This window comes from Loxodonta africana, chromosome 3, assembly GCF_030014295.1.
Source record: "Loxodonta africana isolate mLoxAfr1 chromosome 3, mLoxAfr1.hap2, whole genome shotgun sequence".
NCBI classification, from domain to species: domain Eukaryota; kingdom Metazoa; phylum Chordata; class Mammalia; order Proboscidea; family Elephantidae; genus Loxodonta; species Loxodonta africana.
The window spans coordinates 92,912,026-92,933,199 of NC_087344.1; the positions used below are offsets into that span (position 1 = coordinate 92,912,026).

Genomic DNA, 21,174 nt, shown 5'->3' on the forward strand with positions numbered 1-21,174 from the left:
CCTGAGCTCAACGCTGTCCCCAAGCCAGTTAATGAGAAGGTGACGAAAGCTGTCCTGGAGATGGAGACCCTAGAAGAGCATGCACAAGCTGCTCATCCTGTCGTAGTTAAAGGTTCTGGTTCTTGAAATTGAAGGGAATAATTATTCTTTTCCAAATGAAAATGTATAATCTCAGCTTAGCGATTCAGCCAGTACTTGGAGTTTTAGGGGCAAGGGAAGAGGGTAGAGATGGGAGAGTTGGGGAGATTGAGCCCCCAGGCTGTTTGGGTGGGCAGCACTTACAGCGTGCCTCTGTGTCTCCATCTTCCCTTCCTTCCTTTTCTCTTTCCTCCCTTCCCTCCCTCTCTCCCTGTCTCATCTTCTTCCTTACCTTCTTTTACATTTTCTTTCTTTCACACTTTCTTCCTTTCACCCTTCCTGCTTTCTCTTTAGCGTTGAACCCTGGAGCCATTGCTGGTAGGGGCTGTCATGGGCTGAGTAGTGTCCCCCTAAAAGTCATGTCCTGGGACCTGTGAATGTGGTCTTATTTGGAAATAGAGACTTAGCAGATGTAGTCAACTAAAAATGAGGCCATACTAGATTAGGGTAGGCACTGAATTCAACGACTGGTGATATCATAAAAGAAAGGAGAGGGAGATTTGGATATAGAGACACAGAAGAAGAACAGGAGAGAAGGCCATGTGACCATGGAGGCAGAGATTGGAGTGATGTTGCTACGAGCCAAAGAGCAGCAAGGATGGCCAGAGCCATCCAAAGCTGGGAAAAGGCAAGGAAGGATTCTCCTCTGGAGTCTTCAGTTGGAGGATGTCCCCGCTGACACCTTGATTTTGGACTTCTAGCCTCCAAAACTGTGAGAAAATAAATATCCGTTGTTTTAAGCCACCCAATTTGTGGTATTTTGTTATGGCAGCTTCAGGACCCGAACACAGGGTCTATTATTGACAGCACATGTTTCAGTTAGTCACCGTAAGGGTGGGATGATTCCAAAGCCCTGGCCTCAGGAGAAGCTTGAATTTTCACACTGGGACAATGAGTGTACCAGTGAGGGGACAGGACTGTCCCCCAAGGTGCCCACCCAGCTGCATGGGGTCAGTCTTGGGCTTGAGGGGAACAACAGATGGGAGTGGAGGGTGAGAGTAAGGCAGAACCTGAGACACCCAGCTGCCCTGGGGAGGGGCAGACTTCTCCCTCCAGCAAAACAAGGTTCTGAAGAAAAGAGAGTGGAAGCAGTCTCCAAAGGGAGGTGAATTTTTCTTCTGTTTACTCTCTTGTTCTCAAAGGGAATATTATTTTTTAAAGCAACCCTTTATGGGTACACTGAATGCTGTATCTGACAATTAGCGTGGTGGAGAGAAGCTTGCAGGGCCAGACGGGAGCTGATGGTGAGAGAGCCCCGGGTGGAAGGCAGCCCGGCCTGCCTGGGACAGGGTGGACATGAGGTCTCAGCCTCCTTGTCTTGGCAGCTGGGTGGTGAAAGTGGTGAAAACCCTGCTGCTGAAGATGGGTTGCTCCTATGAGGCCACCTTTCTGGAGGACCAGGGCGGCTGGGACTTCTTGGAGCAGGCTGAGAACCACCACCGTGGAGTGTCCTTGCTGGCAAGGTGAGGCCTGAGGATGGGGGACCGCCACGGGCAGGGGTGGGAGAGACCCCAGGATCTTCAGACAGACTTGGGTTTGCATCTTTCTCTGGGCTGGTTTCTTCTGCTCAGTCTATAACCTCTTCTCGACAACAGGGAGAATATGGTCTATCTCGGAGGGTGGTTGGGGATCCAACAGATGTGAAAGCTGGCCCAACACTCTACGGATATAAACTCTGGTTGTAATGGTTCTGGCAATTGCAGAGCACTTTGATTATTTACAATAATGCTTTCTCACCGCTTTATAGAAGTGGCTGTTTACCCTAGCAGTTAAGGTTGTGGGTTGGGGTAGGTCTGCCCTGTCTGAACCCCAGCTCCCTGCTTATCAGCTGTCTGACCTCGGGCCAATTACTTCTCCCCAGCCCACGTGTCAGTTTTCTCATCAGTAAAATTGAAATAATAATAGCACACGTCTCAGAAGTTCGGAGTGAGGAGTAAACAAATTACGTGTAAAGTACTTTGAACAGCTCACATGGTAAGAGCTGAACACGTGTTATCTTCTGTTATCATTATTATGATCACGGTGGGGCAGGGATTAAGGCACATTTTGCAGAGGAGCATACCAAGGTCTAGACACAGGCAGTCCTGTACCCAAGGTTACACGACTAGGAAGTGATAGAGCTGGAAAATGACCTACTGACCCCAGATCAGGACTCTCCCCAACCACACACAGACTGTCATGGGGTCCTGGGCAACTTAATTTCTATAATGTGGCCCCTGAAGGAACCAGCCTAGTTTCTTAGTCCTGCACCTTGAGTGCCCAGGATGGTGCTCTCCCTGGAGGTCTCAGGATACAACAGTGCTTACTGAGCACTTACTATGCTCTAGGCACCATGCAAAGAGCTGTACATGGATTACCCATTTAAGCCTCACCATGACCAATGAAATAGCACTACCATTATCCCAGTGTTATACATGAGGAACCTGAGGCCCAAAGAAGTCAAGAGACTTGCCCAAAGTCACGCAGCTAGTTTTGGGGCAGGATTTGAACCCAAGCTAACTAACAGGTTCCCAGCTGATGCTGATACTGATGCTGCTGGCCCCAGTGTTCCACACTGAGAACTATTGGCTTAGTAGAATAAATGACGAAACTTGAGTGAGGAGTCCTGCCTGGGCAGGGGTCAAAGCTCTGCCATTTTCCAGCTCTGTACGTATGTGTGTGTGGGTGATCTTAAGTGGCTCACCATCCAAGCCTCTGTCTCCTCATCCAGGAAATGGGGATAATAATAGTAACCTGCCTTGAAGGGTAATGGTGAGGATTGAATGAAGTAACAATGTGGAAGCGCCTGCCTGGGCCTGGCATTAGTGAGCGGGTCCTCACATGCTCTCCTTCTGTCTCTTTTCCTGAAGTGGTCAGGTACAGTCAGGGATCTTAAGCCTGTCTCTCTTACTGATTTGCTCTGGCCCTCAGTTTCCCCATCTGTAAAACGAAGCGGTTAAACTAGATGGCCTCTGAGATCCCATCCGGGGGGTCATCCTGGGAACGCAGGCACCCAGGTGACCCTGGCTTGCCCATGGTGTCGTGAGCAGGTCCCCCTGAGCCCAGAGAGCCTGAGGGGCCTGCCTCCCACTCCCACCCCCAGGGCTATGGTGCACTACTCCTGCCAGGAGCTGTGCCGCATTCTCTACCTGCTCATCCCACTCCTGGAGCGAGGCGACGAGAAGCACAAGATCACCGCCACCGCCTTCTTCGTGGAGGTACCAACTGGGCCACTGGGCATGGGGTGGGGGGCTCTGTACGGGCCTTCCCCTGAGCATAGGCCTCAGTTCCACTACTGGTCATTTCTCCCTTGTGAACAGTTCTTGGCAGTTTACAAAGCCTTCCCTCAAGCATGATTTCTCTTGCTTATGGAGACCCTGTAGGTCTCCTTCCCTCTTCCTTTCCTCTTCTCTCCTCCCCTTCACCCCGTTCCACTCTTCCCAGACCCCCTAGCATCGCAGGCAACAGCCAACTTTTACTGGACTCCAGAGATACAAATATTAATTTAACTCCGCCGTGTCCTCGAGGAGTTCTCAGTGCAGGGGAGACAGATGACACCCTAATCACAACCTGAGGTCCTATAGGGTGATAATGGGGGAGCCCAGGCAGCGGGGTGGGGAGAATAGGAAACTTGGGGTGTCATCAGGGAGGGCTTCCTAGAGGAAATGACATCTAAGCTGAGTGTGTATGTGGGGCAGAGGCTAGAGAGAGAAATTCATAATAAGAGATGAGTCCGGAGAAGTTGATAGAGTCAGACCCAGAAAGGGAGACTAACCAATAATAATGTTATGTTGTTAGATACAGTCCAGTCAGTTCCAACTCATAGCAGCTGTGTGCACAACGGAATGAAACTCCGCTCAATGCTGCACCACCCTCACAATTTTTGCTATGTTTAAACCCATTGTTACAGCCACTATGTCGATCCATCTCCTGGAGGGTCTTCCGCTTTTTCCCTGACCCTCTACCTTACCAAGCATGATGTCCTTCTCCAGGGACTGGTCCCTCCTAATAACATGCCCAAAGTCTGTGGGACAAATTCTCACCATTCTCACTTCTAAGGAGCATTCTGGCTTTATTTCTTCCAAGACAGATTTGTTCATTCATCTGGTAACATCGTAATTCAAATGCGTCAATTCTTCTTTGATCTTCCTTATTCGTTGTCCAGCTTTTGTATGCATATGAGGCAATTGAAAATACCATGGCTTGAGTCAGGTGCCCGTTAGTCCTCAAGGTGACATCTTTGCTTTTTAATGCTTTAAAGAGGTCTTTAGCAGCAGATTTGCTCGATGCAATAATACTTTGTTGATACCTTTTTTAAATTGTACTTCAGATGAAGGTTTACAGAACAAACTAGTTTCTTATCAAACAGTTAGTACACAGATTGTTCTGTGACATTGGTTAACAACCCACGACATGTCAACACTCTCCATTCTCAACACTGGGTTCCCTATTACCAGCTTTCTTGTTCCTTCCTGTCTTCCAGTCCCTGCTCCAGGGCTGGTGTGCCCCTTTAGCCTTGTTTTGTTCCATGGCCTGTTCAATCTTTAGCTGAAGGGTGAACCACAGGAGTGACCTCATTACTGAGCTGAAAGGGTATCTGGGGCCATGCTCTCAGGGTTCCTCCAGTCTCTGTCAGGCCAGCAAGTCTGGTCTTTCTTTTTGAGTTAGAATTTTGTTCTACATTTTTCTCCAGCTGTGTCTGGGACCCTCTATTGTGACCCCTGTCAGAGCAGTCAGTGGTGGTAGCCAGGCACCATCTCGTTGTTCTGGACTGAGTTTGGTGGTGGCCATATGGTAGATGTGGTCCTTTAGTCCTTTGAACTAATCTTTCCCTTGTATCTTTAGTTTTCTTCACTCTTCCTTGCCCCTGAAGGTGTGAGGCCAGTGGAGTATCCTAGATGGCTGCTCACAGGCTTTTAAGACCCCAGACGCTACTCCCCAAAGTAGAATGTAGAACATGTTCTTTATAAATTATGTTATGCCAATTGAGCTAGATGTTCCCTGAGATCATGGCTCCACAGCCCTCAGCCTAGCAATTCTGTCTGTCAGGGAGTTTGGATGTGTGTATGGAGCTACCCTGACCTTGCCTTGTACAGGTTGTGCTGGCTTCCCCTGTATTGTATATTGTATTACCCTTCACCAAAGTTACCACTTATCTATTGTCTATTAAGTGTTTTCTCATTCCCACCTCTCCCCTCCCTCGTAACCATCAAAGATTGTTTCCTTTTGTATGTAAACCTTTTCATGAGTATTTACGGTAGTGGTCTCATACAATATTTGTCCTTTTGTGATTGACTTACTTCACCCAGCATAGTGTGTTCCAGATTCATCCATGTTATGAGATGTTTCACAGATTCATCATTGTTCTTTATTGTTGTGTAATACTCCATTGTGTTTATCTTCCAAATTTCTTGGCATAGACCAGAAAGCATTTCCAGCATTGCACCCGTTTGTTGAAATATCTCATTTGGTATTCCGTCAATTCATGGAGACTTGTTTTTTGCCAATGCCTTCAGTACAGCTTGGACTTCTTTCAGTATCATCAGTTCTTTTATGAGCCACCTAGAAATGGTTGGGTGCCAACCAATTCTTTTTGGTATAATGACTCTGTATTCCTTCCATCCTCTTTTGATAACTTTCTGCGTCATTCATCTTTATATATTGTCTTTTCCTCTTATTCATTGTTGTTGATTTTGTTTTTGCTGAGTCTTTATTTTTTTTTCTTGTATTTTATTTTGATGAGTAGGATTATTTGTCTCCTTCGTGGTTACCTTAATATTTACCCCTATTTTTCTAAGTTTAAACCTAACTTTTATTTCTTTATATTGCCTTAACCTCCTCTCCATATGAAAGATCTGTGACTACATTTCTTAGTCCCACTTTATTGTTTTAATGTTGTCTTCATTTACATAATGACATCGTTGTTTCCCTGTTGTATTTTTTTTTTATCTTAATTTATTTTTGTGATTTCCCTATCTGGGTTGACATCTGGTTACTCTGTTCTGTGTTCTAGTCTTGGGTTGGTATCAGATATTATTGATTTTCTAACCAGAGAACTCCCTTTAGTATTTCTTGAAGTTTTGGTTTGGTTTTTATGAATTCCCTAAACTTCTGTTTATCTGGAAATGTCCTAATTTTGCCTTCTTATTTGAGAGACTGTTTTGCTGGATATATGACTCTTGGCTGGTAATTTTTTTCCTTCAATGCTTTATATAAGTCATCCTTTATTGCCCTATGCCTGCATGGTTTCTGCCGAGTAGTCCAAGCTTATTCTTATTGACTGGACTTTGTAGGTGACTTTTCGTTTATCCCTAGCTGCTCTTAAAATTCTCCCTTTATCTTTGGTTTTGGTAAGTTTGATTATAATATGTCTTGGTGACTTTCTTTTGAGATGCACCTTATGTGGAGTTCAATGAACGTCTTGGGTAGATAGCTCCTCATCTTTCACAATATCAGGGAAGTTTTCTGCCAACAAATCTTCGACAATTCTCTCTGTATTCTCTGTTATCCCTCCCTGTTCTGGTACTTCAATCACTCGTAGGTTATTTCTCTTGAGAGGGTGCCACACGATTCTTAGGGTTTCTTCATTTTTTAAAAGTCTTTAATCTGATTTTCCTTCAAATTTATTGGTGCCAGGTGTTTTGTCTTCAATCTCACTAATTCTGCCTTCTACATCCTCAATTCTGCTCCTCTGACTTTCTATTGAATTGTCTAATTCTGTAATTTTATTGCTAATCTTCTGAATTTCTGATTGCTGTCTCTCTATGGATTCTTGCAGCTTATTAAATTTTTCATTATGTCCTTGAATAAGCTTTTTAATTTCTTCAGCTGCTTTATCTGTGTGTTCCTTGGCTTTTTCTGAGTTTTGCCTGATCTCATTCCTGATGTTTTGAAGAGTTCTGTATATTGATCTTTTGTATTCTGCGTCTGGTAATTCCAGGAATACACCTTCGTCTGGAAGATTCCTTGGTTCTTTGTTTTGAGAGCTTGTTGAAGCGATCATGGTCTGCTCCCTCATGTGATTTGATATTGACTGTTGTCTCCAAGCCATCTATAAGTTATTATATTAGTTTACTTTATGTTTGCTTACTGTATCTTAGCTTCTTGCTTTGTTTTGTTTTTATATGTGTAAATAGGCTGTCTGAGTGAGCTAGCTTGATTTCTTTTTCCCTTTGAAGCTCTGATGTCCTTTCACCAGATGGCTAGAGCTGTTACCAGGTATATGAGCCTAGGAGTCCATTCACTTTTCTTGTATGGATTCAGCTCAGGTGTCCAGGTAGTTGGTCATCAAGTGTGTGGTATAGGCTCTGTCATACAGTCTTAGAGGGGCAGGGGTGATTGGTGTAGGTACAGGTATCTGGTTGCAGCAGGGGGTCATGCTGTGAACAAGGCGGAGGCTGACAACCATCCCCTGAGTGTCTGTGAGGAAAGTGCATCACTGTTCCCTAGGATGCACAGGTGGGTGGGTTCTGCAGCTGGACCATGGATGCCCAATGCTTTTGGACCGGGAGGTACCACATATCCTTGGACCCCTGTCACGAATGGCTAGTTGACATGGGTGGAGCCGCCAGTCCTTAGGCCCCTGATGTGGGTAGGTGAGGACCCTGTTTATTAGGCAAAGTGGTGTCAAACATCAAACACCCACCTCTCCACTGCACAGCTGAAACAGTTGCAGTCTACCAACAAGGGCCTATTCTCCTAAAATGGGCCCACACAGATCCATGCAGGGGGGAAATGTATTCAAGGTATTCAAAGTCACTGTTTGTGCCTGGACAGGAGCCGCTTCTGTCCTGAGCTCCCCAGCTTAGTGGAGCTGGCAGATTATCTTTTCCCCCAGTTGTGAATTTACTCATTCTCCAAGTCCGGGAGAATGGCTCAGAGCACACTGCAGAACCTGTCTCAGGCTCAGGGAAATTGACAGCCACTGAAGCTGGCTTTGGGGCTGGGGGCACAGTAAAATAAGTGCAAGTACTTAGCTTTTGCTGAGAGCACCATTCTTCTCTGTTTCCTGAGGTGTGAGTAGGCTGTGCGGGTCTGTCTGTCCCTAAGGAAACCATTTCTGGAATGCTACCTCCAGCCCCACTGTGGTCACTCCAGGGAATGGTACCTGAGGGTTCCTGGTAATTCAGGTCCGGCAGCCCCTCTCCGCTTCTGAACCATCTCTCCCTCCCCCTGATGCTCAGTCCGTTTTCTTACTTGGCCTTTGATGTTCAGGGCTCCTAGCTTGTCATATATATAATTGTTCCACTTGTTTTTTTGGGTCTTTGTTGTAAGAGGGATCACCAGAAACCTCTGACTACTCTGCCGTCTTGGCCCCACCTCATTCCTGCATCATTCAAGTTTTTGCCTGTAGAATCTTTCACTATTGCAACTCGAGGCTTAATTTTGTTCTTCAGTTCTTGCAGCTTAAGAATGCTGAGTGTGTTCTTCCTTTTTGGTTTTCTAACTCCAGGTCTTTGCACATGTCATTATTATGTCTTACTTTGTCTTCTCCAGCCACCCTTTGAAATCTTTTGTTCAGCTCTTTCATGTCATCATTTCTTCCCTTTACTTTAGCTACTTGACATTCAAGAGCAAGTTACAGAGCCTCTTCATACACCATTTTGGTCTTTTTTTTTTTTCTGTCTTTTTAATGATCTTTTGCTTTCTTCATGTATGATGTCCTTGGTGTCATCCCACAACTCATCTGGTCTTTAGTAGCTAGTATCAGTCAAGTCTATTCTTGATATGGTCTCTAAATTCAGGTGGGATATACTCAAGGTTGTGCTTTGGCTCTTGTAGATTTTTAAAAATTTTCTTCAGCTTCAACTTGAACTTGCATATGAACAATTAATGGTCTGTCCCACAGTTGGCCCCTGGCCTTGTTCTGACTGATGATATTGAGCTTCTCCATCATCTCTTTTCACAGTTGTAACTGATTTGATTCCTGTCCATTTCATCTGTCGAGATCCACATGTATAGTAGCCATTTATGTTGTTGAAAAGAGGCATTTCCAATGAATAATTCATTGGCCTTGCAGAATTTTATCTTGCAATCTCCCATGTTGTTTCTATCACTAAAGTCATGTTTTCCAATGTTAATGAGCACCTACTATCTTCCAGGTATGCTCTAAGAGCTTTCCATGTATTGGTTCATTTAATCCTCACAATAATCCTACCAAAAAAAAAAAACAAACCAAACCCAGTGCTGTCAAGTTGATTCTGACTCATAGTGACCCTATCGGGCAGGGTAGAACCGCCCCATAGAGTTTCCAAGGAGTGCCTGGTGGATTCAAACTGCCGACCCTTTGGTTAGCAGCTGTAGCACTTAACCACTATGCCACCGGGGTTTCCATAATCCTACCAGGCAGGTGCTATTATATCCCCTGTTTTACAGAAAAGGAAATTGAGTTACAGATTTATATAACTTTCCCATGACTATGCAACTATTAAGCAGCAGATCCAGGATTCAAACCCAGACATTTGGGTTCTAAAACTTGCTCTCTTAACTACCTTCCTTGCCTGTGTCTTGTGACCTGATGATTGTGATGCAGGAGGATCCAGGTTATTCCCAGGGTCTATCCAGTGGTACTCAGAGGCAGGAGGCTTACTGCCTCCTTGAAAGGTAGTGAGGTTAAGGAAGGCTTCCTGGAGGAAGTGACATTTGAGCTTGCCAAGTAAGTCAAGTTTGCTAAATGGAGAAGAGGTAACACTTATTGCATCTTTTGTGCCTTTCCAGCTGGACCGTGAGCCTGAAAGGCAGGGACCATGTCATGTTTGTGTTGTATCTCCAGGGCCAGTACAGGCCTGGCCCAGAGAGGGCCCCAGGCCATGGGGACTGGATGGATGAATGAGTGCCTCAGTGAATGCTTCGCCTGGCACTGCAGAGACCAACAGAATGTACCACCTCTGGAGAGGACATGCCTGGGTCTTGGGGCCAGGAGTCCTGGGTTCTAGCCCCAGCTCTGCCCTGGCTCTACTTCTTATTTCTTTCGTGACCCTGCTGAAGGAAAGGGAGAGGACCATTTCTTGAGGATCTACTATTTGCCAAACACTGTGCTAACCTCTTTCGTATTTTACCCCACTAATCTGGTCAGGAACCCTGCAAAGAAAGCAAATGCAATGCTCGTGTATAGGTGAATTAGGGGTATTTTTCAAGATCACACAGCTCAGGGAGTCCAGAGAGATTCAGACCACAGATTCCGCCTGACTCGCTCCTCTATCCTGGTCAGCCTGTTGTGTGGTGTACTTCTCTCTAAGCCTGTTAATGGGAGAGGATGTGGACCTTGCCAGACATTGAGGGTGCTTCCTATGTCTAGTACAAGATCAGGGATCCTGGGCCTAGCTTGTCCCTAACATCCTCCTGTAGCCCTGAGCAGCAGCCCTCCCTTCTGGGACAAAGTCCTCACCCAGGCTCAGTCCTACATTTCCAGAAGAGGTGGCCCACTCCTAGCCAGAGCCATGCTTGCCCATTTGCTGTGGCACTTTGACATAGTACAGCTGTCCCTCCCAGGCTCCCCTTAGCCCTCTATGCTGTGACTGTGTGTGTCTGCTTCACCCAGCAGTGGGTGACCTCTCAGGGGAGCTGTGTGACCTTGGGTAAGTCACTTAACCTGTCTGCACTTCAGTTTCCTTACCTGTAATATGGGGATAATGAATTGCTGACCTCATATGGTTTTGTTGTCGCTGAGAATATACACAGCAACACATACACCAATTCAACCGTTTTTACATGTACATTCCAGTGACATTGATTACATCCTTTGAGTTGTACAACCATTCTCACCCTGCTTTTCTGAGTTGCTCCTCCCCCACTAACATAAACTCACTGCCCCTAAGGTTCCTATCTAATCTTTTGAGTTGCTGTTGTCAATTTGATCCCATATAGATAGCTCTTAAAAGAGCACAATGCTCAAGGCAGACATTCTTTACTACTTAATGAGCTCTTATGGTTTTGATGATTAAGTGAGTTCATGTAAAGCACTTAGAACAGTGCCTGGCACATAGGGGACATCCCCATGAGTCAGCTATGTTACTGTTATTATTGTTATTACTCATTTCTGTGTGTCTCATACCTGGCCCAGAGCCTGGTGTGGAGTATACCTGCGCTGCGGTTGTGTCTATAATGGGGGGGGGGGTGGTTGGGGGCTAGGAAAGGTGGAGCTCCCCTTTCCTCCCTCCTTGGAGAACTTCCTGCCCCTCAAGTGTCCTGCAGCCTCTACTCTAGCCCTCCCTCTCCTCAGCTCTTCCTTCCCACCATACAGACACACCGTTGCAATAGCGTCAGCAGTGGTGTAGATGTAAGATGAGGGAGTGAAACTGTTCATGAGGATGACTCAGCAGGGACTGAAGACTACTGAGGCAGAGAGGGAGGTAGAGAGTGAGAAAGAAATGAGGTAGGGGCCAATTTTTGGCTCAGACAATGAGGGGCTGGTGATGTTAGCCCTGCAATGGGGAACCCAGTAGGAAGAGCAATTCTAAGGAGGAAAGGGACCGAGTTTCATGTTGGACCTGAAGTCATGATACAAATGTTCCCTAAACACATAGACCACAGCAGACCTCGTGTTAGGTAGAGGAATTCCAGGATGAACAGCTTGGCTTTTGTCCTCAAGGAAGCCCTCAGACTGATAGGGGAGGCAGATGTGAAAGCAGACGGGAACACTAAAGGTTTCCAGGTGCTGTCTCAGGGGGATGTTTGTGGCTCCCAGGGACCCCAAGAAGGGGCAGTCAGCCTGGGATGGTGGAGGGGGGACCTGAGGAGCAATGTCAAGTGTAGTCTCAAGGGAGGCTGAGCTTCAGATGGAGCCGTGCAAGGTGAGTGGGGATGAGAGTAGAGGTGGGAGTCCCTGCAGAAGGTCATCCTGCCAGCAGAGAAGGGACAAAACAGTCTGGGTCATTCAGAAAATGGTGGGCAGTTTAGGTAGAAGCTGGTTGGCTAGTGGTAAGAATCTTGGCTACATGATGGGCATACTGAGAATGAGGCCACAGAGGCAAGCAGGGGCCAGATGGCAAAAGGCAGCAGGGGGCCACAGAGGACCCACAGGAGAGAGTGGCATGCTCAGCTTTGCCATGAGGTGCCTGATGGCCCTCCAGTGGAGATGTCCAGTGAACTGCTGGTTTTCCAGTTCTCAAGTTCTGGGCAGAAGCTGAAACTAGAGATAGACATTTGGGAGTTATCTGCCTATTAAAAAAGCAAAGCTAACCAATGTCATACAACAATGTGTGTACTAACTGTTGAGAAACTAGTTTGTTCTATAAACCTTCATCTAAAGTTCATTTAAAAAAAAAAAGGATCTGTTGCCATTGAGTTGATTCTGTCTCATGGCTACCTAATGTGTGATGCTAGTTGCTCTATAGTTTTTTCTTGGTTGTAATCTTTACAGAGGCAGACGACCAGTGGCTTGCATTGTACAGTGCTGACCCAGCCAGCAGCTATTCATTCATGCTCCATACCTGGTTTCCTGGTTATCCAACGTGTACTACCTTCCCTGGGGAGGGCAGTGGACCACTCTTGCCTCTTGGCCTTGTGAGTGATTACTCATTTGCTCCCTCAGCTCCTCCAGATGGAGCAGGTACGGCGGATCCCTGAGGAGTACTCTCTGGGGCGGATGGCGGAAGGCCTGAGCCACCGCGACCCCATCATGAAGGTGCTGTCCATCCGTGGCCTGGTCATCCTGGCCCGCAGGACTGAGAAGGTGAGTGAGGGTGGAGAAGATCCTGGCCCAGCCAGGTTCCTGGCTGGAGGGAGGATGGAGCTTGGCCATCAGAGTCTCTCAGATGCTGGTGGCCAGAATCAAACCCTATCTCTGTCCCAGCCTTGATTGTCCCATCTATAAAATGGATGTTTTTGTTGTTGTTAGTTACTGTTGAGTTGATTCTGACTCATGGTGACCAGACATGTACAGAGTAGAGCTGTATTCCACAGAATTTTAAAAGCTGTACCTTTCTGAAGCAGATTGCCAGGCCTTTCTTCTGAGGTGCCTCTGGGTGGGCTCAAATTTGTCAAACTTTCAATGAATAGTCCAGCACTTAGCCATTTGCACCACCCAGGAACTATCCCTTAATAATCCTTTACATGCTTTATTCTTTTTGTAATAGTTTCTAATTCAGGTTTTCCAGCTCTGTATGTAGGAGGAGCAGGATAAGCGGCAGAAATGGCAGTAATTATTCCCATTTTACAGATTAGGAAGCCAAGATACATGATTAGCATTTAAAAAAATAGCTTTGTTTTTCTTTACCAGGCACTGTTGCAGCTCACGATGTAGCCAGCATGAAGGGGTAGGCCGTAGACTTAGAAAGATAACTCACAATGCAGGGCTCTGTCTACCTAGTGCCAAGGAAGGAAGCAGACAACAGAGGGCCTCAGGCGTCTGGGCCAGTAAGGAGTCACTGAGGCCAAAGAGGGCTTCAGCGGGGAGCAAGAGCTTGCATGAGGGCATTCCAGGCAGGTGGGATAGCATAAACAGAGGCCTGCTGGTGGTAATTTGTTCACCAAGTGCATATTGGTGAATCAGAGGCTGGACCTCCTACCTGTTAGCCCAGGTAGGAGCCTCCATCACAGACACTCCTGCCCCACAGACAGCCAAGGTGCAGGCTCTCCTACCCTCCATGGTAAAGGGCCTGCAGAGTGTGGATGGGCAGCTGGTGGTAGAGGCAGTCCACAGCCTCAAGACTATCTTCAAGGGGCAGGACCGGAAGCTTTCGGACAGCTCGGTCTATGTGGAGATGCTGCAGGTCCTGCTGCCACACTTCAGTGATGTAAGCAGCCGTTCTGGCACGTGTAGAGGGGAATGGGAGTGGTGGTGGTGTATGAAGGGCAGTTCTCTACTACCCTGGGGGTGCAATACCTTGTAGTACCCCAGTCCTTATACCCTGGGATTTGTTAGGGTGTAGTCAGACGGAGAATGGGGCCCCTTGCTCCAAATGATCCATGTCTTGTTGTAATTGGTTCTGCCAGAGAAGGTCCCTTTTTCTAAGTGGTTCTACCATAGAAGTTCCCTTTTTCTAATTATTTCTTCTAAACAATGTTCCTTTTTCTAATTGGTTCACCCAGAGGAGGTAGCTTTTTCTAACTGGTTCTCCCAGGGAAGGTCCCTTTTTCTAATTGGTTCCCACGGAGAAGGTCCCTTTTTCTAAGTGGCTCTACCATAGAAGTTCCCTTTTTCTAATTATTTCTTCTAGACAGTGTTCCTTTTTCTAATTGGTTCACCCAGAGGAGGTCCCTTTTTCTAATTGGCTCACCCAGAGGAGGTCCTTTTTTCTAATTGGTTTACCTAGAGGAGGTCCCTTTTTCTAACTGGTTCTCCCAGAGAATGTTCCCTTTTCTAAGTGGTTCTACCATAGAAGTTCCCTTTTTCTGATTATTTCTTCTAGACAATGTTCCTTTTTCTAATTGGCTCACCCAGAGAAGGTCGCTTTTTCTACCTGGTTTTCCCAGGGAAGGTCCCTTTTTCTGATTGGTTCACCCAGAGGAGGTCCCTTTTTCTAACTGGTTCTCCCAGAGAAGGTTCCTTTTTCTAAGTGCTTTTACCACAGAAGGTCCCTTTTTCTAATTATTTCTCCCAGATGAGGCTCCTTTTTCTAATTGGTTCTCCCATAGAAGGCCTCTTTTTCTTTGGTTCACCCAGAGAAGGCCCCTTTTTCTAAGTGGTTCACCCAGAGAAGCTTCCTTTCTCTAACCGGTCCTTTCAGAGTGAGCTTTTCTTTTGTAATCAAGTCTCTCCAGAGAGAGTCACCTTATTGTAATTGATCCACCTAGAGGTGCTGAATGATTTTTATTGTTCCTGGCAGAGGTGGACATTTTGCCACTGGGCACTAAGGCACCTTTTAGGTTAGTGGGGGCCCTGGCTGGGAAGAGTGGGGACAGCTTCAGACCTAGGCTCAGGGGAGGGGATGCTGGCACCCAACCAGGCCTGCTGGGTGGCCTGGGCTGTCCCTGTACCTTTGTGCCTGGAGGGCCCATCAGAATGAGTGAAAGGAGGCCCTGCTGCTCTGGGTAGGTACAGGAGGACAGAAGCCTGGGCAGCCTCTCAGAGGAGGGCACCGCCTGAGCCTTCCCTTTCACCCCAGTCACGAGAGGACGTACGCTGCTCCTGCATCAACCTGTACGGGAAGGTGGTCCAGAAGCTGCGGTCCCCATGCACCGCGGCCATGGAGGAGCAGCTCATCAGCACCTTGGTGCCCCTGTTGCTGGTCATGCAAGAGGGCAACGCCGAGGTGAGCCAGGTGAGTGTGCCGGGGGCACTGAGGCCTCTACCACCCTGAGAACCAGCAGGTATGCCTCTCTTTGCAGAAACCAAGGCAGAATCAAGAAATAATCCTTTGGGGAGTAGTTATTTATAAGAGTCTGTTTTCCAAAGACACCCACTACCCCGAAACAGCTAACTTCACTTGTATGTTTGAAAGAGGAATTGGTTTTCCAAAATCTAGTCTCCATACTTTTTTTTTTTTTTTTTGGAACATGGTCTGCTGTCCTGGAATTCCACAGCTATGGTATTCTATTCCTATTGGTTCCCAGAAATGTGTGAAGACCCTGTTCCGCTGTTCTTGCTTCATGGGTTGGGAGTTGCCAAAAAGAGCTTACAGCCGGAAGCCCTGGGACAACCATCAGCAGACAGTGGCCAAAATCTGCAAGTACCTTGTGAGTGCTTCCTGGGTCTACAATGGTTGGTTACGAGTATTTGGGAGTAGAGGATTCTTTACTTTTCCTTCTTGTTACACAAGCATCCTATCTGATGATTTCCATCACCACCTACAAGTCATTGGCTCCTGAATGTCCATCTCCATCTCTCACTTCTTGCCCCATTTCCAGTGTTTCCTTTCCAGGGGCTTTCTGGACACCTTCCCCTGAATGAACCACAGGCACTTCAAGCTCAGCATGTCTCTCAACTTACGATTTTCCATTTCAATCCCCACACAGCCACTAGAGAGAGGTTGTTAAAACACTAGTCTGTCTGTATTATATCACTGCTTAAAGAGCTTTGTTAGCTGCCTGGCAACATCAGTCCCACAAGATATACCCCAGGGGGGAAAAGAAGTTCCAAGGCAAATGAGTTTGGGAAATACTGCAGAGTCATTTTCCTCTTGGAGATTTGTAATGACATTAGCACATTAAAGGCTCTGAGAGGTCCTGTACTGCAGAATTGTGTTCACTGTTGTTTAATCCATCGTTTCCCAAACTTATTTAACCACAGAACACCCTCTCTAGGTAACACTTGTGAACTCCTTGTGGCACACTGCCCTGCAGGAGACAGCCCCAGTTCCTCAATACAACCTTTGGGAAGCTTTGCCATCTAGTCTCAGTGTACCTTCCCTGTTCTCAGGTTGGGTCCCCAGGAAGCTGACTCTGGGACAGAGGTTAGCTGCAGGAGGTTTCTTACAGAGGGTCCTTGGGATCAACACCTGTGGAATGGAGAGGAGGGAAGCAGGATTGGTCAAGGGAGAAGTTGAGCTGCCATGTAGTTTCAGTGAAGTTCTCAGCCAGCCCTATGTGAAAGTCCTTCAAATTGGGGCCAGGGTCCAGGTCTCTACAGCCTCCTGGCTATCTGTTGTTGGATGCTGGTCACCCCAGGAAGGGGTTTGACCTTAGGCAAGGTAGTTTTCCTCAGTTGAGGCAATCCCTATACCTGAGGAAATACATCCATAATACCTGAAGGGAGATCTGATCTGGGAGGAGTATCCCAGCATCCACTAGACATATATACATAGTAACAGATTGTCATTATGACTGAGACATCGGCTTGACATCATTATTATAAATAACGTTCAAAACCTGGGCAGTCAAGTATCTAGCATTACTGCTATTGTCTTCCAGAGGAGGAAAAGCTATCTGGAGCAGGTGTTTGGCCAGGGCCGCTAATTCAAATGCCTACAGTGACCAGGAGATAATGACCATGAGCAAAGCGGAAGTGGTGGGGGGCCTGGGGCAATCTGGAGAGTCTAGACCCATCAAAAGCAACAGTGGAGAGCCCCAGTTCACTGTCACCCCACAGGCCACTCATGCTGGGTCCTCCAGTTTAAAAGAAAACCAGAAACCCAGATCTTTTTTTTTTTAATTTTATTTTCGGTGAAAATATACATAACATACACCCATTCAACATTTTTCGACATGTACAGTTCAATGACATTGATTACATTCTTGACATTGTGTCACCATTCTCACAGTCTCTACCCATATTGTTTCACCACCATTAATGTAGACTCTTTGTCCCCTAAACTTCTCCTCTGTTTTAGAGTTACTCTTGTCAATTTGATTTCATATAGATAATTCTTTAAAAGAGTGCACTGCCCAAGGCAAACCTTCTTTATTAGTTGGGCTAAACTGTTGTTGAGTTTAAAGATGACTTCATGGGATAGTTTTAGTTCAAGTTTAAAGATTATCTCAGGGCAACAGATTCAGGGGTTCCCCAGTCACAATGTGTCCAGTAAGCTTGGAAACTCAGATTTTCATAAGACATTAATTAACAGTGAATTTAACACTATGCCTGTCACAACTCCACAGGCCACTTGTGGAGTCACATAAGCAGAGGCCTGGCTTGTGACCCCTCTAGATTCTCAGTCTCTTCTTGCTCCAGGCCATCAACAGCTTTTCTCATTCAAGGTCAACCTCTAGCCTTAGCTTTAAGAAGAGGTGGTAACCTTCTCACTAATTAATTAACTGATTTAGCTAACATCTCAGTTTCTTCATTGCCTGCTCTGTGCTAGATCCTGCCCAGGGTGTTGAGAACCCTGACCTGAATGAGACAGCCCCTTCTCTTGGGGAGCTGTGGGTCCAGTGGGGGAGACAGGTGTAAATAATTACAACCCAGTGCCATTGCTACCATGACAAAGGATGTGCAAGATGCTGCAGAAACCTCAAGGGTGGTGGGATAAGCTCTGCCTGAGGGTTGCAGAAGGCTTCAGGGAGGAGGTGGCTTCTGAGCTGAGCCTCAAAGGATGAGAGAATTTATCAGGTGAGGAAAGGAAGGAAGATCACTGCGAACAGGAGTAATCACCTGTACAAAGCACGGAGGTGCCAAGAAGCCTGCCTGTCTGAGGACAGCTGGGCTGTATCCTTGGACTAGAGCACAGCATGCATAGAAGAAGGAGGCAGTGGTGGGAGATGAGGCTGCGAAGGAATGTTAGATGCAGAACATGATCATGAAGGCTTTGCATACCAGGCCCAGGAGTTTAGATCTTGACAGGAAGGAGTTGTCAACGGAAAAGTGATCAGATTTTTCTTCATCTCCCTCAACAAACTCTTAGCTGGACACCCGCCTCCCAGTTTCTACTTGATCAAACCCATCCTGAATACCACTGACTATTTTGCTCCAAACACTGCTTTGTCACTGCCCTACCAAGAATGAATGCTGACTTCCTGTTTTCTAGTATATAAGTAAGCCCTATTCCTGCCTGGCTTTTAAGCACCTTTTAGACCTCTTAACCATCCAGTTTACTCCCTCACTGCTCAGGAGCTTGAATCTTTCACCCTGATCAGACCTGTCTCCTTACCTCTCTGTCTCTCACATGCCCTAACCATCTCCACCTCTGGCTGGATTTACATATTAGAACCTTCTGTCCACCTGCAACAGGGGATAGATTGGAAGAGGAGATGCTGAAGGCAGGAAGACTATTGAAGCAATCAGCTAAGAGAAGAGGCTTGGCCTCTGGGAAGGCTCAAGCAGATAGTGGGTGGCAGAGATGTTTAGGAGGCAGAAGGCCAGGGCTTGGCTGCCTGCCAGGGTCACCATTACTAGCTTCAGGAAGGTAGGGTGGATAATTAGTCCCCTGAAAGCCCAGCACTCTTGGATTTCTCTTTGGCCCAGGTGAACATTCACGGAGACAGTGCCTCCAAGTTCCTCAGCCAGAGCCTGGAGTATGCCAAGAACTCCCGGGCCTCCCTCCGGAAGTCCTCAGTCATGTTCATAGGTAACCTGCCCTGGCGTAACTACCCCTGCTGCCAGGCCCCTACCTGCTGTCTAATTTGCTTCCTTCCAGGCTGTCAGCCTTTCTGCCACCTAGATGAATGCCTCCCTTTGGATGCAAAGGTTGGCCAGCAGATAGCACTATGGTACAAATTAGAAAGATCCTCCCTCCTCTGAGATCACAGCTTGGGAAATGGGCTGTAGACTGGATTTGGCCTGGAGTCCTTGTGCAGGCCACAACCTGGGCAACTGTGCACAGCAGAATTGCTGCTTCCTCCCTGGAGCATAGCATGGGTCCAAGCCCAACCAAAGCTCAGCCAAATTCCCCACTGGCTTCAACAGGAAGGGCTAAACTATGCAGTAGAAAAGGTCAAGCAGAATTTTCAGCTCCATCATCCCCTTTCTGTGTGGCCCCAACTGAGTCATTTACTCCCACTGAGCCTCAGTTTCCTCATCTGTAAGATGAGGATCGAATCTTGTTTTACAGATTGAATGAGAATATATTTTGAAAGGCGCCAGCCTTGAGGTCCGGCATATCAAAGAGTTCAATGAATGCTAGTCACCTTAATCCTTCTATTTCCCATAATCCCAACCTTTGCCTTTCTGGGAAAGAATAAACAGCAGATTCCCCTTGCCCAGAATCCCCACACAGGACTCTTCTGATGGCATGCTGGGTAGATGGGTCTCCTTTCAGCCATTCTCTTCAAAATATCCACATGGCCTTCACCAAGGACGGGGAGTCCCTGATGCAAAGGGGCTTGGAGATGATGATGCTCCCAGCCTCCTCCCCTTAAAAGCAATGCTTGTTTTTTTTTTTTTTTTGTGCTTTCCCCAATTAATTTGCTTGTTTTTTTATCCATCCATCCATTAATTGGCTTATTTAACAAAGGTTTATTGATCCCTACTCTAAGGTCCCTGGGTGGTGCAAATGGCTTGTACTCGACTCCTAACCTAAAGGTCATCGTTTTCAACCCACCCAGCCACCGTGGAAGAAAGGCCTGGTGATTTGCTTCCATAAAGATTACAGCCAAGAAAACCCTAGAGTTCTACTTTAACACATGGGGTCTTCATGAGTCAAAACCAGCTTGACAGCAACAAATAACACTGAGTCAGGCATGCTTAGCGCTAGAGAAACAAAGAACCCTTCAGGAGGTGATGCTGATGGTGGGAGTAGGGGAAAGAGGAAAAACAAGATCTGTCAATATGCTCAGTCCTGGGCCGGAGGAGGGATGCCCAAGACTGAGGGTAGCCCATTGAATGTGGGGGGCCATTCAGAGGCAGCTTCCTGCACAGAGTGACATCTGGTTCCAAGATGCTGATTTCTTTAAATCTTCCTCCAAATGAATCACTTCTAAAAATGGTAGTTGGTGACCTATTTGTTTAACACCCAGGAGAGTCTTCCCTGTGCCAGGGCCTGTGCTGGGGAAACAAAGCTGAGCTCCCAGCATAGTGTAGTGATTCTTAACCTTTCTGAGGTTACGAATCTTTTGTGAGACCTTAAAGAAAGTTATGAACGCTTTCTCTAGAAAATGCTTATATGCATACAATTTACAGTTTTGCATGTAACTTTAGGATGCTTAGAGACACTTCCCACCCCTCCAGTGGATCTAAGATTAAGAAACCCCAGGTCTGGTGGGAGATGCTGTTGTTGTTACCGTTAGGAGCCGTCTAGTTGACACCAACTCATGGAGACTGTATGCACAACAGAATGAAATGCTGTCTTTGTCATCCTCACAATCGCCAGCATGTGTGAGTCCATCATTGGGGCTGTTGTGCCAGCCCATCTCACTGAGGGTCTCCCACGCCCTTATTGGCCCTCTCCCCAAACATGATGCCCTCCTCCAGCAACTGATCCCTCCTGATGAGGTGTCCAAAGCAAGGGAGTTGGACAGTGTTCTCTTGTGATCAACAAGGCTTTCATGGGCTAATTTTCGGAAGTAGATCACCAGGCCTTTCTTCCTGGTGGAAAAAAGATATTCATAAATCACAAATAGAATGGAACATAGTATATAGTGATAAGAACTCACAGATACTCTGGGAGCCCAGAGAGGCACCTAATCCAGCCTGGAGGTGAGGGGATTGGTCAGGAAGAACTTCCTGGAGGAACCACTTGTCGAGCTGAATGCTCAAGGACACACAGAGATCAGCTAAGCAAAGAAGTGAGGGAAGGACCTTCC

General features: G+C 46.8%; 1 protein-coding gene across 1 annotated transcript in view; it reads left to right on the plus strand.

Moving 5' to 3' along the window:
* Positions 1–21,174, plus strand: part of MROH7 (maestro heat like repeat family member 7) — a 61,452-nt gene that overhangs the window by 37,460 nt on the left and 2,818 nt on the right. Inside the window, exons 14-20 of the mRNA XM_003411061.3 lie at positions 1,464–1,601; positions 3,221–3,335; positions 12,650–12,790; positions 13,674–13,853; positions 15,165–15,320; positions 15,613–15,735; positions 18,899–19,001. Coding sequence (XP_003411109.2) covers positions 1,464–1,601; positions 3,221–3,335; positions 12,650–12,790; positions 13,674–13,853; positions 15,165–15,320; positions 15,613–15,735; positions 18,899–19,001 — 956 coding nt within the window. The remainder of the gene's footprint in view (positions 1–1,463; positions 1,602–3,220; positions 3,336–12,649; positions 12,791–13,673; positions 13,854–15,164; positions 15,321–15,612; positions 15,736–18,898; positions 19,002–21,174) is intronic.